The following is an 18,329-nucleotide window of genomic DNA, read 5'->3' as shown; positions in this document are numbered from 1 at the left end:
GTTGGAGAGTCTTCTGTTTGAGTTGATTTCATTGGCTAATAAAGAAACTGCCTGGCCCATTTGATAGACTGCCCCTTAGGTGGGTGGAGTAGACAGAACAGAAAGAAGGAAGTGAGGTAGATGGCTCAGTCAGATGCCATGCCTCTCCTAAGTTAGTCAGACCACCATGCCTCTCCTCAGAGAGATGACAGATGCAACGAAGTTCCAGCCCAAGATGGACGTATGCTAGAATCTTTCCCGGTAAGGCACCACTTTGTGGTGTTACACAGATTATTCGATATGGGTTAGTCAAGATGTGAGTAAGAGGCTGAAACTAATGGGTCAGACAGTGTTTAAAAGAATACAGTTTCCGTGTAATTATTTTGGGGCATAGGGCGGCGGGAAACCAGCCCACAGCAAATCACTACAGCACTTAATGAACAAGTATTTGAGGATCCAGACTTTCTGCTGTTGGGACTTCATCATTACTTCCCTCTCATCTCATCACTGGTAACTGACCCAGTCAGCCTGTTCTAAACTCTCAGTTCAGTTTTGGGAGGGATGGGTGCACAGATGTGTACATAATTCTTTCATACATTCTAATTTCTAGGAAATAATTTTCAACATTTCCTCTGAATCCTTTTATTTTAATAGCATGTGCTTGATATTATATTTTCATCCTTATTTTATTGAATTAAAATTATTTCTCAGGGTTTTTGTTGTTGTTGTTTTGGTAGTAAGTCTAAGAGCATATAAAGTTTCTTTGTGTTTTCAGAGAACTATCTTTTGTGCCATTCATCCACTATATTGAATCCATCACATTAATTTCACTGTGATCATGAATCTATCTGTAAGTATAACAGGGTGAGGCTAGGGATGGTTCATTGGGTGAAGCGCTTGCTGTGCATGGGTGAGAACCTAAGTTAGACACCCAGAATTCACATAAAGTTGGGTGCAGTGGTGGCACCTGTAACTCCATTCTCTTTGGAGAGATGGGAGACAGAGACAGGAAATTCCCAGGACACTTGCAGACAGCTGGCCTGGCATACACTGAAGTAAGCAATGAGGGACTCTGTCTGCAACATAGCAGAAGATCTACACATCTGCACATGTGAACACTCACATACACACATACATATATATATATATAAACATATATATACACACATAAACACACAGCTTATAGATAATAGAGAAATTCTGTGTTTTGAAAAGCTGTTCAATGCTGTAGATTCTGCTTCATGCACATACCTGATATTTGATAGTCTTCCTACCACACGTGTTTTTTTACAAAATGGAAAGCCACTATGCACTGTTTCTTGATAGCTGATGTTATAAAAACTTAACACAGCCTCTCCATTCAATGTCTTCAGGTCACTGGTGTCTATTCCAGGAAGGTCATTAGGATTTCTTTCTATCATTGGGATTGAAACAGGGTCATTGTTGGAAGGCATCTCGAGATGTCTTCCTTCCTGTAGAAGGAAAGGCAACAGTAAGTTGATGGTCCATGCAAACAACAATATTACACAGAGCAGCACACTTAGCGATTGTTTGATTGTTTTAAACTGTGCAGTCAAAGACAGATTCCTTCCTGATGAACAGTACATGTCACTGTGATTCTCTAAGGACCCAATGAGAGGCTGACATAACCAAGTACAGACTCCCCTTAGACTCCAAATTCCAAGAAAGAAATGAGCCCTGATGAGAAGCATATAAGAAAACAGAAAAAGATGAGGGGGAAGATTTGTCTTACTTCAAAAGCATATTATGATTAATAAAGTTCAGATAGAGAACACATGACCACCACTACCACATGTTCTGTGTGTGCATGTGTGTGTGTGTGTGTGTGTGTGTGTTGCATTATGAGGTATAACATAATAACAAGTTGGACTTGCACAGCGATCAGGAGAAATTTCTGACTATTTCCAGCTTCAGACTGCACCTCTGGTCATCAGGCATCTTCAGACAGCCAAGAAGATGCACTGCCGACAATGACATCATCGTCACTGTAACAGGTAAGTTTAAATTCTAGAAAGACCTAGATTTTAAAATGACAGGGATTAGGAACACCAAAATAGTAGCTAAGCAGCTTAAGATTTCCAAAGAAAAAGAATACAAATGAAATTTAAATATCCAATTTCACAATTTATTGTCTGCTTTAAAGTAAGGCCTTTAGTGAACTGAGCTAGTGAAAAAGTTTAAAACACCATCTTCAACACAGCCAGGTTTCCTTTCTAATATCTGCTGTCTTGTGTGGTGAGCTCCTGCCTGTGAGGGACCAGTGGCACAGGCAAGCCTCCTCCAGGAGCATCCTTAAAGTGGACAGGGTGTGAAGAGCTCTGACAACATCCAAACTAGCCAGGGTTAAGTTACATCAGCACTGAAGCAAACCCAGCCCCTCCTGCTTTCCCTCCTGCCATCAGCATATCAAAACCTCCAAGTACAGGGCCAACTTCAGAAAAGGAAGAAAAACAAAACCTGCTTAACACATCTGTCAGGTGCTCTGTTATTCTTTTTTTTTTTTTTTTTTTTTTTTTTTTTTTGGTTTTTCGAGACAGGGTTTCTCTGAAGCTTTTTTAGAGCCTGTCCTGGAACTAGCTCTTGTTCTTGTAGACCAGGCTGGCCTCAAACTCACAGAGATCCGCCTGCCTTTGCCTCCCGAGTGCTGGGATTAAAGGCGTGTGCCACCACCGCCCGGCTCAATTCTTGAGGATAATTATTAGCAGTCTGTCACCAAGCAAATGTGGAGCTTCAGAAGAACAGCATCCTCTAAACCCTGTGCCTTGAGATCCAGAAGGCTTAGGCTTTGGGATTTCAAACAAACCAAACGATGGGGCTAAGGCTCTGCCACATCAGTGTGCTCTGCTCCGATTTTAATTGAAGAATGTTAAACCTCTCTTGTTCAAAAACTGTTATTCATAATTTCAATTGCAAATTTCTAGGCATAGGGTAAACAAGACTAAAGATTCCTAAAGTGAGAACTTAGAGGGAGGTTCACAAGTATTCCAGACTGCAATTATCAATTATTAATAATATGACAATTGATTGCTACATTCAAAGACAGAAAGAAAGGAATTACAGTGTTGGGGCAGCTGGCCCAATCCCTGTGTTCAGGGGCGTGGCTGCCCCAGGGGAGAAAGGTACCTTTAAAAAGAACCAAAGAACCGGGTTGGAGAGAGACGCCCCTGTTTCTCTCCCCACCCCCAACCCCCCCCTGCCCCCCCGCTTGACTCTCTGCTTCGTTGGAGCTTTGGCTTTGTAAGTGTGCCCCTCTTTCTTCTTTTATTAAAACTGATTTATTCTAAAAGGACTATTTTTGGTTATTTCAAATCTCCCACATCATTTTGGCCCCCTTAAAAAAAGGGGGGGATTAACTGGTGGTCTGAAGGAATAATTGATTTTTGTGAATTATTGTTTTTTGAAAACTATATGGGTGCTGATTCTTGTATATTGATATATTGAACATAGTATGAGAGTATGATCCTACCTCTGTTTGAAACAATTTTTATATTGAGATATATACCATATTGCAATGTACACCTCTACCTCTGATATTATTTATGTAATGACATTGTATACCATATTGCAATGTACATCTCTACCTCTGATATTATTTATGTAATGACATTGTTTACCATATTGCAATGTACATTTCTACCTCGGATATTATTTATGTAATGACCCTGTTTACATTTGAAAATCAGTGTTTTCATTTATTGCATAGTTGTCTATTCTATTAGTCATACAGTTAGATAAGTGTTGAGAATTATATGTTTGTCATATTTATATTTAGGATAATCAGGTTTTTTAGACACATAGAGATTATATTTAGTATAGACAGCATAATCTTCGACCTCTTTGAAGAGCTGTAGAACATGGCCTTTAATCTAACCTAGAGTTTTGTACTTATGAGACACAATCACTCCTGGCAACAATGCTCTACTCCCGAGAGAACATTGAGCACCAAAGACACTCCACTGGGAGTTTGTCTTCTTGGCAGAACTGGCCTTTGGGCAAAGAAAAGCCCATACCTCCACTATTGACTAGGATACAAAATATCCATAAGTGGATAAAACAAAATTGTCTTATCTTGCCAAGACAGGATAGGATAGTTCTACTAAAGGTTCCTTGCTGTTGAATAATGGTATGTCAGGTTGTGTTAGGCCTCAGCCAAAGTTGGTTGCCTCAACATTGCTAACAAGATTTCGTGTGGTTGCCCAGGTAGTCAGTTGTCTCTGTCATCTGTTGCACATTTTGGAAGTTTCTCGTTTGTGCTTCCTGGTTGCTTTAGTAATATTACTTCCCTTCTCAGATCTTTGATGGGGTTGAAGATTAGATAATTGTAGCTACCTTCTACATTATTTAGACTTCCTGAAGTAGAATGTTTAGTAAAATTTTTGTTATATGTTCCTCGCCTAATATTGTTTGCTTCTTGTAATTTTATATGATCTATTCCCATTGTATATAGTTGTATTTGGTTTCTGAATCTGCCTTATTTAGACAAAAGGGGGAGATGTTGGGGCAGCTGGCCCAATCCCTGTGTTCAGGGGTGTGGCTGCCCCAGGGGAGAAAGGTACCTTTAAAAAGAACCAGGTTGGGGAGAGACACCCCTGTTTTTTCCCGCTTGATTCTCTGCTTCATTGGAGCTTTGGCTTTGTTAGTGTGCCCCTCTTTCTTCTTTTATTAAAACTGATTTATTCTAAAAGGACTATTTTTGGTTATTTCAAATCTCCCACATCATTACAGATCTCTTCACAAGATGCAAAATCTATTTTAAGAACAATCATAATTAAGATTTCAATAAAGGCATTTAGCAAGCATTTAAACACTATAAATTAACAAGTAACACAACTGATACTGAAATGAAATCCATTATAAATGAGAACTATCATATGGAAAAAGAAGCTCCAAGTTGGAAAGAAAGAGAGGTACAAAGGAGCATAAGGCATCTGCAGGACTTGACAAAAGGGTCTGAAGTTCTATACAAGATCACCTGTGATGGGAGAAAATGCAGATGACATCACATGGAGAAACATGGGCCTGGGCCTGAGAGCATAGGTCAGTGCATGTTCAGCATGTGTGAGGCCAGGCAACAACTGCAAGGTGAAACAGATGCCTGGATGCCTGGGTGACAACAGGCTGGCAGGAGGAAGCTATTGCTCTTCTGAACCTTAACTCCAATGTTACAGAATGGCACCAACATGTGGACAACTGTATCCACATAAAGCCTGACCGAGCTTGGGAAGGAATTCTGGACAGAAAAGAATAGAGTAAAGCATGTTTTCTTGGAAGCAGCAATTTCTCAGGTTTGCTCTGCTTACTAGAGGCAAGTGCACTCATCTATGAGAAGTTTCCTGACTCAGCTTTAGCTGCAAAACCTTGCAGCTCTTTTAAGAGGTCCTGCCACAAAACACTTACATAGTGTTGATGAAAAGCCAACTGAATGCTTTTTGGTTTTCAGCTATAGCAGGAAAAAATCTGTGCTGTTTTAAAATGTTGGCTTTTTGGGCCATTCTGCCAGGGCAAACTCTGACTTTTTCAGGCAGGAAGTCCGACTATGGAGCATTTGAATGTGGTTTGTGAGCACACTGCTGCAGCTTGTTCACTGGCAGAGACCTTGAAATGCCATAGAGTTGTGGCAATAAACTTGGCTACAGACGGTACCTCCACCATGAGGCTGGAATCACAGAAAGCTAAGGAATGGGCTGGATCCAGCTGTCAAAGCCACGGCTTTAATCCTTTCCTTAAAGACTCACATATCAGTAAAAGAGAGTTATACAGTAAAGAGAGATTCAAAGAAAAAACTTCTAAATGGTTTACAGTGTGTTAAAAATATATGCAGGCTTAAAAAAAGGGATAAAGTCCTTAAAATAAAAAAGAAAGAGAGTAGTTGGATATGGTACACACCTTTAATCCCAACACTTGGGAGAAAGGTAGACTGACCTCTGTGACTTCAAGGTGTGGTAGCACACACCTTTAATCCCAATGCCTGGGAGGCAGAGGCAGACAGTTCTCTGTGAGTTCAAGGCGTGGTAACACACAACTTTAATCCCAACACTTGGGAGGCAGAGGCAAGTGGATCTCTGTGAGTTCAAAGACAGCCTGGTTTACAGAGGGAGTTCCAGGACAAAGATACACAAAGAACCTGTCTCAAAAATCCAAAAGTTAAAAGTAAAAATAAAAGAAATAGAGGTTAAAATAAAGCCACGTAAAGATGAAAAATACACAGAAAATCTTGATACTATATGTTATTATGCTCTCTTTGAATTGTTTGAATGCTGATGAGAAGGAGCAATGGCTGCTAAAAGATTTTTACTTATAAATGCTCCTGAATTAATCCAAGATAGGTATTTTGAAAATACCTTAACTTCAAAATTGAAGTCAAAAGGTATGTTACCTTGGAGAAGAGGTTTTGCTTTTGTTTCCACAGAAAACAAGAGGCTCTGGATTTATTCAGAGTTAAGAAAAATCAGGTTTGATCAAGGAAGACCACCTGAGAAATCTCTGGCAGGAATAGATGGCCCAGATGTCTGAGTCCTTCATCCAGAACAAGTTCAAGACTGCTGCCTGAGATGATCAAGACTCATAGGATACTCCAGTCAGGACTTGATCATAACTCTAAATTTTCTTTAGGTCCCCATAAGATTAACAGCGCCCCCAACCAGCAGGAAGTAGCCTGGAATACTATGCCCACATTCCCCAAAAATGGACTATGGATATTTTCCTTTGTTTAAAAAAAGGAGAGGAGTGCTGCAGGAGAATTTTCTGCATTCTGTCAATCATATTTTAAATAAATGCTGATTGGCCAGGCAGGAAGTATAGGTGGGTCAACCAGAAGGAAGTAGAGGCGGGGCAAGGAGAGCAGGAGAATTCTGGGAAAAAGAAAGCCCATTCCTCCCAGCAGAATGTGAGCTGCCCCACTGATAAAGGTACTGAGCCATATGGCTAACATAGATAAGAATAATGGGTTAATATAAGCTACAAGAGCTAATAAGAAGCCTGAGCTAAAGGGCCAGTCAGTTTATAACCTAATGTAGACTCTCTGTGTGATTTTCTTTGAGGCTTATCAGCTGTGGAAAAAGGGCAGGACAGAAACTCCAAGAAGCAGGCCTTCATGTTACACTCCAGCATGGGTAAATGGATACTTTCTGTCCCCACTGCCCAGTCCCAAATAACTGACTCAGAGGCTGAATATGAATTATAATTGCTCAGTTGATAGTTCAGACTTGTTAGTAGCTCTTTCACTCAAATTAACCCATATTTCTATTTATGCTTTGCCATGTGGCTCATGACTTGTTACCTCATTTTTTTCACATCCTGCTTGCTTGCCAGGCTTCTCTCCTGACTCTTCCTTCCTTCTTCCCATCATTCTCAGTTTGACTTTCTGGCATAACTTCCTGCCCAACTACTGGCCTGTCAGATTTTTATTAACCAATGAGAATAACACACATCCATAGTGTGGAAATAGACTGTTCCACTGCAGATATTTGACCTGACACTGTCTCCTCCTGCATGACAACCAGATAGGAATAATTTGTTTGTATTGTTTGCATTAATGAGTTATTTATCAATCCATGTCTTACTGCCTGTGATGGACACTTGCACACATAAGATGCAGGGTCATTTTGCCTCAGTATTTGCTTTCAAAATGAAGCAAATCACTTCTGTATAAATGGAGTCACTCAGGGAAAGGCCCACTCTAAAAACCCCTGTCCTATGTAATACAAAGGAACACAGATGGACATAGCCCAAGCTCTACACACTCCATCAATCACAGTACTATAACCCAGAGCTTTTATTCTCTGAGTTTGAGCTACAGTGGGGATCCAAAATCATCTAGCACATGTCATGGTGCCCTGGGATGCACTGGTGGGTAGGCAGCCATGAGGGACAGTAGTGCAGGAGGGATGGACTGAGACACACTCCTAGCTCAGGCTGTGGAGGCCTGAGGACAGGCAGCCCTGTCTCCTGTAACAAGAATGACATGGCTTCTCTGGATGACTGATGAGCCCAAGAGTTCTGAGCAGGTGCCTGGCAGACTCTTTGGTTTCTGAAACTGACTCATGGTTCAGTTTGTGTGCAGCAGACAGGGGTTGAGAACTGTGAACACAAGTAAAATGATTACTCAATTTCCACAGCTTCTTCCTCATTGCATGGTGGTTTGCTGCTGCACAGGATCTGAAAATGCTTAGGCAAACAGCTCAAGTCCCAGATTTTCTCTCCATCGTAGAACTCCATGTTCTGTTTGCCATCCCCACTTCTCCAAAGCATCCAGGAGACACTTCTTTGTTTAGAAAAACCCACAAACAGAAGAACCTACCTGGCACAAAACCCCTGGCAATAGCCATGGAGAAGACTATACAAAGGCGGGAGGTCTTTAGTGTGAATGGTATTTTGTTTCTACACTGATTTTAAGGTCTTGCTCTTTTCTCTTATTCTCCTTTTCTTTTTCCTAACTTTACTTCCTATACATTTTAGTTGTTGTTGTTGTTGTTGTTTATTTGAGACAGGGTTTCTCTCTGTAGCCCTGAATGTCCTTGAACTCACTCCATAGACGAGGATGGTCTCAAACTAAGAGATCCCCCTGCTTCTGCCTCCCAAGTACTGGGATTAAGGTTGTGCATCACCACCTCCTGTCCATTATTTCATTATTCCCTTTATGATTATTGTGGGAAGTTGGCTCCGGTATTGTTACTGTGGTTTATTCTGCACTCTGACCAGTGATCTCTGTAGAAAGAAGCTTCCAGTACAAATCCTCACATCAGTGTGCAAACCATATTCTTTCCCACAGGTGTACAAAACACAGCAACAAAACACAAGAATATAGGAAACAAAACTTTCTGAAAAGATCATAATTTCAGCAACTGAATTCAAACATATTTATTTGGATAGAGTGCTGAAGAAATTATTCAGGAGGTTTAGTTAAAAAGGATTGCATGTTCAAAAAGATAGACAGCTGAAAGAAATAAGAAAAACAATATAGGATATGTGCAATAAACAGAGAAATTTTAAAAATGTAAATGTTGGAAAAGTTTGCAGATAAACTTTCAAAAATTCAGGAGAAACCACCACCCACAGACTAAATTAACTGAAATATAAAATTACCAGGACTTCAAATACAAGGTTAATGAGTTATTACATTTCTCTTTATTTGAGAGGAATAAAGAAAATTTATGATGACCGCCAAGGACATGACAGACCAAACAGGAATATTTTATCTGAATAGAATGCTGAAATAGAGACTAAAGAAAAAGAAAACCTATTCCTTCAAGCGAAACCCTAAAATACCCTGTATCTATTGAGAGATTAGGACATCCATGTACAGAGGTAATTTAGACTACCACATAGATAGGACCAGAAAATAATCTTGTTATATCACACTGTTGGTAAAATTCAGAGAGTACAGAACAAGAAAAGAATACTGGAAATTATTACAGAGATGAACCAAGTTATTAGCATGTACCAGATTGGAAAACCAATCAGAAAAACAGCATGTTCCTTGACAGAAAGGCTAAAGGCCAGGGTGTGCAACTGTGTATTTTGAGTCCTCAAAGAAAACAATGGACAACCAATGTGACTACATGCAAATTTATCCTTTATAAAGTCCTTCAAGATGAACACAGCTAAAGCAATGCATGACCACGGAGGCAGCAGTGAAGAAGATACTCACAGGAAAATAAAAACACAAGGGAAGAAGACAGGAAGCTAGGATCACAAGAGCTCGGGAGAAAATAACTCCTATAATTCTAAGGCATCAACAGCAGTACCTCAGGACGTGTGTGGTTAGCTTTTGTCAGCATGACACATGCTGGGAAGAAGAATCTTCAGGTGCATCAGATTGGCAAGTCTGTGGGGCATTTTCTTGATTGATGATTGATGTAGGAGGGCCCAGTCCACTTTGGGGTCTTCAGATGGTTAAGAAAGCAGGCTGAGCAAGCCATGAGAAGCAACTAGTAAGCCATTATTTCTCCATGGTCTCTGATTCAGTTCTTGCCTTGGCTTTTTTCAGTGGTGGTTTGTGATGTAGGATGTAAGCCAATAAACCTTTGCCTCCCCAAATAGCTTTTGATCATGATGTTTTATCACACAATCAAAAGCAAAGTGCCAGTAAGCCAGCAAACATCTAAGATGAGAGAGAAAGAAAATATCACATAGCAATTGAAGCCAAATCAGAGAATCAGAAGGTGGAAAGAACCCACCAAATTATAGGATTTCATTCAGTACAAACTTTTTTTTTTCGAGATAGGGTTTCTCTGTAGCTTTGGTGCCTGTCCTGGAGCTAGCTCTTGTAGACCAGGCTGGCCTTGAACTCACAGAGATCTACCTGTCTCTGTCTCCTGAGTGCTGGTATAAAAGGCTGCGCCACCACCGCCCAGCCAGTACAAACATTTTAACAGTAACCTAAATATAACTGGTCTCAATTCTGGAGTAAAAGATGGAACTGGCAGGCTGAATTGAAAAGCAGAAAACAATAACGAATTGTTTGCTGCAGCGGGAAACTCAACTCGCTGGCCACGCATACGAAGTCTGAAAGTGAAAGGATGGAAACTATTTCCAACAGACAGACCAGAAAGCTGCACTCCTGCCTGACAAAGCAGGTATCCAGCCAAAGTTAGAAAAAAATAAAGATAACTACATGTTAATAACTGGAACACTCCATCACAAACTCTTAACAAATCGAAAAGGTAATTTCCTTTATCCTATCAGATCATAATGGAATTATAGAAAAAGTCAACAGCAAGAGAGAGCACAGAAACACATGATGAGAGAACACTGTGTTTTTTGCAAGCATGGTCCAGCATATGCAAATTAGTAAAAGAAATTCAGCACATAACATGATCAGGGATAAGTATGATATCATAATCTCAATAGATGGGGGAAGTCCTTAAAAAACTAAGCTCATTCTTGATTAACAGCCCTGAACAAACCAGGAAGAAAAAAACTTACACCTATCTACACACAAGAAAGGCACTGTGATAATCCTACCAACAGCAATATATTGAATAGGGAATAACTTAAATCAGTTTCTCTAAATGCAGGATAGACCCAAGAGTGACCATTTCTCATCTATTATTTAATACAGAGCTTGGATCTTCAGAGAAATAAAATAAGAGGAAAAAAAGAGTGTTACAAACAGATAAAGAAGAAGTCAAATTACCCTATTTGTAGATGAAATGCGTTTATATTTAAAATCCCACTGGGCTGCAAGACCACTTGCCTAGAATATGCAAGGCTCTGGATTTGACCCTCTGAACTACATACCAAGAAAAGGGCTCTGAAAACCACCCAGGATCCAGCACGATGTCTCTGCAGGTAAACTTGCTGACTGTACAAGATTGGTGATCTGAGTTCAGTCAAAGAACACCATCAAAAGAATACCTTTGTAATCAGAGCACAGGAGGTCACCTGGAAGCTGAAGGACCAGCTACCCTGGAGTTCCCAGCATGGAACAAAGTACAGGAGAGATCACCTCAATAAGTTGGAAGAAAATAACTGACTTCAAAAGTTATCCTGTGATCTCCACACACATTGAACCTCCCCCTAGTAATCTCCCCTCTTCCTGGCGCCCTTAACCGCCCCCCCCACACACACACACAGAAAATACCGAGAGAAGCTGTGGGAAAGCATCTCTGGATTAAATAAATAGAGTAGAGTATGGAAATATGCTTGCACACCTCTGAATATTCCCATAGCCACACAACTGTGCACTGTTAGTCGGTGAGGTGTGCTAATTATACTATAAGAAAGCCATTCCTTGCGCCCACACTCACTGCTGTCAGATGCAGGGGAAGAGGAGCCTCTCAGGGTGCTGTTCAGCTTGTCCTCAGCCTTTGCCTGCATCAGGAACTTCAGGAAAGGAAGGTGAGCCTGGGAGGAGCCAGAAGAGAGGAGTGGAGCTAGCGCCACCTGGTGGTAAATCGGGATTCCCGTGTACTAGGTTGTCCTGAAGCCTCCAGTCTGCACTGAGCCCTAAGTCAGGACCACATCAACCGGATGTTGGGGATCCAGGCCCCAGAAGAGAAAAAAAGGAAAGCAAAGGCGTCTTTCTGTCTGTCTCTCTGTATTTTTTTCTTTTTTAATAGGTTAGCGGTGGAGTAATAAACAGAAGGTGAGTATATGCTTAACACAACAAAGGACAAACAAGGGGATCAAGACAGGCGAGGGTATTGCTTCTTAAATGTCCACGTTGTTAATGTAAATTGATTTATAGCTTCATTTTGTTTCAGAAGAGACCAATTGAGAAAAAATTCACTTTTCACAATTGTAAGCCCTATAACAGAGAAACTTAGTAGGAGAATTTGGGCTATGGGTGCCTGAGCTAAATATCGAACTCTATTCCTAAAGAATAAGAAGAGGGGAGGGGGTACTAAGAATAAACTGTTAACCTGCAGTCAGTGTGTGCAGTATGCAGTGTAGGACACTTCACCGACCAGAAAGTTAATGTTGAAAAGTAAGTCAGTTTTATACTCCGTCAGTCTTTTTAACATTCTAGCATGAATGGGGGAGGGTCACAAGAGCCCGCTGCCTTCAGCTGAGGAGCTGCAGTCAGGTGATGACTGCCAGGAGAGGGAAAGTCGGTTTTCTTCAGGAGTGCATCCTTGGTATGTCGAGTATCCAGGGGATTATTCTACTCCCCCTTTCATTGGAGTACAAGATACATGCAGAGAAAGTACAGGCTGAACAATGGCCTGTCTCTGTAAGCATGAGGACCCGAATTCAGATTCCAGCACCAGGTAAAGAGCCTGAGGGTGGGATGGGGAGGCAGGGGATCCCTGGAGCTTGTGGACCAGACATTCTAGGTCATCAGAAAGCCCTGGTCATTCCTCAGACTCAGTGTGAGAGTGTCTCTCTTAGGGTTCTCTTTGTTGTCTAGGTTCACTGGGATTGTGAATTGTAGACTGGTTTTTCTTTGCTTTATTATGAAAGGCCACTTATTAGTGAGTACATATTTTATTTGCCTTTCTGGCTCTGGGTTACCTCACTCAATATGATGTTTTCTAGATCCATCCATTTTGCCTGCAAATTTCAAGATGTCATTATTTTTTTTCTTGCTATGTGGTACTCCATTGTGTAAATGTACCACGTTTTCCCTATCCATTTTTCAGTTGAAGAGCGCTTAGGTTGTTTCCAGGTTCTGGCTCTGACAAATAATGCCGCTATGAATGTACTTGAACACAAGTCCTTGTTCTATGATTGAATATCCTTGGGGTATATACCCACAAGTGGTATTGCTGGGTCTTAAGGTAGGTTGTTTCCTAGTTTTCTGAGAAATTACTACACTGATTTCAAAAAACAGCCTAGCAGTTTGCACTCCCACCAGCAACACAGAAGTGTTCCCTTTTCCCCACATCCTCTCCAGCATTAGTTGTCATCAGTGTTTTTGATCTTGGCCATTCTGACAGGTGTAAGATAGAATCTCAGAGTTGCTTTGATTTGCATTTCTCTGATGGCTAAGAATGTTAAGCATTTCCTTAAGTGTCTTTCAGCCATTTTAGATTCCTCTGATGAGAGTTCTCTGCTTAGGTTTGTACCCCATTTTTATGGGATTATTTGTTCTTTTGATATAAAGTTTCTTGAGTTCTTTGTACATTTTGCAGATCAATCTTCTGTCTGATGTGGCATTGTTGAAGATCCATTTTTATAACTGTCTGTTCATTGCATCTCATTTCAGACTACAAAAACAATAAGTCTCATGTTTTAAACTGGTATGTACTTTTAAGTCTCTTACAAAAAATACTTTATATTTAATCCAACCCTCAACTAAAATATATTTGGATGTTCTCTACCATTGTCAGTTCTGTCATTAACCTTCTATGCAAGCAGTCTCCTTTTCTTTCTGTCTTTTTTGAGCGCAAATCTTACCTGCTATGTTGAGAGCAAGTACAGTCAAGCTTGGACCCAACTCTCCAGGTAGAATCTAAACTGTAGCTGTACCTGATAAACAGCCCTCAACTGCTCAGAGATCTGGGGAATATGGCATTTAAATATTTAATTATTAAAAAACTTCATAACAAAAAGACACTTTGGCTCCTAGCTGCACTCTACTTCCTCCAAAGACGACAGAAGACAAATGGGCACAGAACAACATCCATCCACAATTCACTTCAACTGCCAAGAGCTGACCACTGGGAAAAACTGCCTTTCATCTAAACTGAAGATCTCACATGTTGACAGAATCCCTGGAATCGACAGCCTAGCTGATCAGGTCAAGGTAGGCCTGTCTTCCTACAGATTTCTTAGCCTACAGGATCTTCTGGAGCCTGGCAGGCCCTGCTCTAAACAGCAGAAGGCAAATACGACCTTCAGTGACCCTGGAGGACCCAGAGGAATAGTTCTAGGTGACAACCAAGTAAGTTCTCTGTCTTTTTAAATCAATAACTCAAGTAAAATTTTATCCTTCTCAAAGATTTCTGATGCAGTTTGACAGCTGAGAGGTTTTGTCAGTTTAAAAAGACAACCTCACCAAACAAATTTCAGTAAAATACAAATACAAGACCTGCAAGTTATAAAGGTGTGAGGACAAATACAAGTTATCAAATTTCTCTCTCATGCTGCCTTCCATAGTCTTAAAATTACTTTTCATTGTACAAAATTATCTTTCACAGTCATTCTTACAAAATATGCTACTGTTTATACAATGTATATGTCTAAAACTTCTGTTTTCACATACTGAAAGAATTCTTGTGAGTTTCAGGGATCTAAATTGAAGGATCCACCTTAAATAGGTCAGATACACCCCCTCAATTCCCTGGTCCTAAATTTTTTTCCTTAACTTAACTTTGTCCTTTGTTCTGCCAATATCTTAAACAGGTGTAAGAGATACCAGGCGTTTCCATACCACAAACACTGGACAGTAGCAAAGAGACCACCTATGCCAGGATGTGACCAGCACCCAGCCTTCTCGGGTTCTCCCCAAAGACAATACCCACAAATAAGCAGGAAGTGGTCTTGAGAATCCCCTGCCCCAATTCCTTTAACCTGTGGTGCCTAACCTCCCACCTTTTTATTATAAAAAAGAGATGGGAATGTAATGTTCTGTCCTGTCACTTTAAGAGACAAACCACACCCACTCCCTCCCCCATCTGCCAAGGCAAGCTGCTCTTCATCTTCCAGCCTGAGTTCCTTCCTCTTTGCCATCTCTCTCCCAAAGAGGCAGCTTCTGCCTCTTTCCATTCTCTCCTTCCCCCTTCTGTTTCTCTCCTCTCTCTCTCTCTCTCTCTCTCTCTCTCCTCTCTCTCTCTCTCTCTCTCTCTCTCTCTCTCTCTCTCTCTCCCCTCTCTCTCTCTCTCTCTCTCTCTCTCTCTCTCTCTCTCTCTCTCTCTCTCTCTCTCTCTCTCCCTCTCCCCCCTCCCTCTGCCTCTCTGCCCTTCTCCCCTTCCCTTCCATAACCTACTAAATACATATAATACCTCACCCTGCATAGCATGCCTATCCAAGTCTGTCTTTCTCCCACTGCCACGTGGCTCCCTGCCTGGGACAAGCCACCTTCAGAAGTTATGAATATAAATTATAGAAACCCTGGTGTAGGAGTTCCTTCTGTTTATGTGTTGTTTTCATTGGCTAATGAATAAAGAAACTGCTTTGGGCCTGATAGGGCAGAACTTAAGTAGGCAGAGTAGACAGAACTGAATGTTGGGAAGAAAGGCAGAGTCTCCTGCCTGAGGAGGACACTGGTAAGAATCTTGCCGGTAAGCCACAGTCATGTGGCGATACACAGATTAAGAGAAATGGGTTAAATTAAGATTTAAGAATTAGTCAATAAGAAGTTAGAGCTAACGGGCCAGGCAGTGTTTAAATGAGTACAGTTTCTGAGTGCTTCTTTCAGGTGTAAGCTAGCTGGGCGGCCAGGACCAAAGGGCCCACGCTCCATGCAGCAGTTAGTGGTGTGGGACAATTCTGTATTGTGTCAATTATGTTTTAAATAAATGCTGATTGGCCATTAGCCAGGCAGGAAGTATAGGCAGGACAACAAGACAAGAAGTAGAGTCAGGACAATGAGAATAGGAGAATTCTGAGAAGCAGGAAGCTCACTCTGCAGTCCTGCCCTGACACAGGAGAAGGAAGATGTGACCAGACCCACTGAAAAAGGTACCAAGCCATATGGCTAACACAGATAAGAATAATGGGTTAATATACATTATAAGAAATAATAAGAAGCCTAAACTAATGGGCCAATCAGTTTATAACTTATGTAGACTTCTGTGTGATTCTTTGGGACCTAACAACTGTGGGTACCAGGAAGGACAGAATCTCAGACAACAAAACCCAAGATAAATAAAGACTTTGAAGGTACAGATATAGCAGCTACCAAGCCACAGTCTATCATCTCTAGGGCTGCAAAGGATCTTGGAAGCAGATCTGGGAGTGGGCAAGGACTACAAGAGGCAGTTTCTACAGATACTCATCTGTAAGGCAGGGCCCCAACATCTTTGTCTCTGAAACATTCCTTGAGAGAGCCTCTTGCCAAATTCTATACCACTGAGTTAGCCTGAAACTTAAGTGACTTTTCAGATCAAATGTCATGAGAGCCATTTCATATCACAATAATTCTGTCATTTTATAGCATCTAAAGCCAAGACCCCCAGTCAATACTCCTGAGCCATTACATCACCGCAGAGAAGTGTCTACCTGTCCTGACTGGTGTTATGACAAGTTGACACAAGTCAGAGTCTTCAGAGAGGAAGGAGCCTCTGGTGTGAAAATGCCTTCATAAGATCCAGTTGTAAGGCATTTTCTTAGTTAGTGATCAATGGGAGATGGCCCGGAAACTGCTCATGGGGCTACCCCAGGATTGAGAATCCTGGCTTCTATGAGAACAGGCTGAGAAAGCTATGCTGAGCAAACCAATAAGCAGCAACCCCCTCCATGGCCTCTGTGGTAGTTCCTGCCTCAAATTTCCTGCCCTGCTTGACTTTCTGTCCTGATTTCCATTAGTGATGAACAATGATATAGAAGTATAAGCCAAATAAACCTTTTCTTCCCAACTTGCTTTATGGTCATGGTGTTTCTTCAAAGTAATACAACCTCTAAGACACCATCCATAAATCTTATTTAATGAGCTCATCAAAGATGTTTCCATGGTCACTCGTGTGGTTTTCTTGTTTTTGTTTCATTTTGAAGTGTGTCTTTTGCAGCCCAGGGCAGCCTCAAACATACAATTGTAGTAATGAGGCAACCGGCTGCATTCCCGCCCAGCTCCCGGCCACCCAGCTAGCGTATGCCCCAAAATAACAACACACAAATTTTATTCTTTTAAACACTGCCTGGCCCATTAGTTCTAGCTTCTTATTGACTAATTCTCACATCTTGCTTTAAGCCATATTTAGTAATCTGTGTAGCACCACAAGGGGTGGCTTACCAGGAGAGACCTTAACCTGCGTCCATCACGGAGAGGAGAGGCATGGTGTCTGCCTGAGGCATCTGCCTCACTGCCTTCTTCCCAGCATTCTGTTCTGTCTACTCCACCTATCTAAAGCCAAGGCAGTTTTGTTATTAACCAATGAGAGTCCTCCATCATACAATCTACCCAAGGATTACTTTAAATTCCTGATCTTCTCACTTCTTAAGTAATGACTGTAAATGCAAAGTTTGTCCAGCCAGGTCCTGCAGCTGTTCATTCCCAACATAACACACAGAGGCATATATTAATTATAAACTGTTTGGCTAATGGTTCAGGCATATTCCTAGCTAGCTCTTATATCTTAAATGAACATATTTGTTAATCAATGTATGGCCACAAGGTTATAGTTCTCTAGTAATGTTCTGAAATCTTTCTCCTTTGACAACTGCATGTCATCTCCTTGACTCCACCTACTCTCTTTATAGATCTCTGTTCAGATTTCCTGCCTGGCTTTACTCTGCTAAGCCATTGGTCAAAACAGCTTTATTCATCAACCAATAAAAGTAACACATATACAGAAGAACATGACTTCCTTCTCACTTTTTCCTGATGATTTCCTTCTCACAACTTTCTGATGACTTCCTTCTCACTACTTCCTGAAGATTTCCTCTTCACTAGTTCCTGATGACTTCCTTCTCACTACCTCCTGATGATTTCCTTCTCACTACCTCCTGATGATTTCCTTCTCACTACTTCCTGATGACTTCCTTCTTACTACTTACTGATGACTTCCTACTCACTTGTTCCTGATGACTTTCTTCTCACTTCTTCCTGATGACTAACTTCTCACTACTACTTCCTGATGACTTCCTTCTCACTTGTTCCTGATGACTTCCTTTTCACTTCTTCCTGATGACTTCCTTCTCACTACTACTTCCTGATGACTTCCTACTCGCTATTTTTTCCCTTACAATTTATACACCCCAGCAGAATCTTTCAAACAATATGA

General features: G+C 41.1%; 2 protein-coding genes across 2 annotated transcripts in view; one reads left to right on the top strand and one right to left on the bottom strand.

The window, feature by feature from the left end:
• LOC119824767 (ATP-binding cassette sub-family G member 3-like) overlaps positions 1-1,991 on the top strand; it is a 51,582-nt gene extending 49,591 nt beyond the window's left edge. The window contains 1 exon segment of the mRNA XM_038345222.2: positions 1,909-1,991. Within this exon segment, the coding sequence (XP_038201150.2) occupies positions 1,909-1,991 (83 nt within the window).
• Positions 1,992-7,904: 5,913 nt separating this feature from the next.
• Positions 7,905-18,329, bottom strand: part of LOC119824718 (ATP-binding cassette sub-family G member 3-like) — a 48,422-nt gene continuing 37,997 nt past the window's right edge. Inside the window, exon 16 of the mRNA XM_042054147.1 lies at positions 7,905-8,079. Coding sequence (XP_041910081.1) covers positions 7,905-8,079 — 175 coding nt within the window. The remainder of the gene's footprint in view (positions 8,080-18,329) is intronic.

Source organism: Arvicola amphibius, chromosome 1 (genome assembly GCF_903992535.2).
Source record: "Arvicola amphibius chromosome 1, mArvAmp1.2, whole genome shotgun sequence".
Classification (NCBI taxonomy): domain Eukaryota; kingdom Metazoa; phylum Chordata; class Mammalia; order Rodentia; family Cricetidae; genus Arvicola; species Arvicola amphibius.
This window is presented reverse-complemented; position numbering and strand designations above follow the sequence as displayed.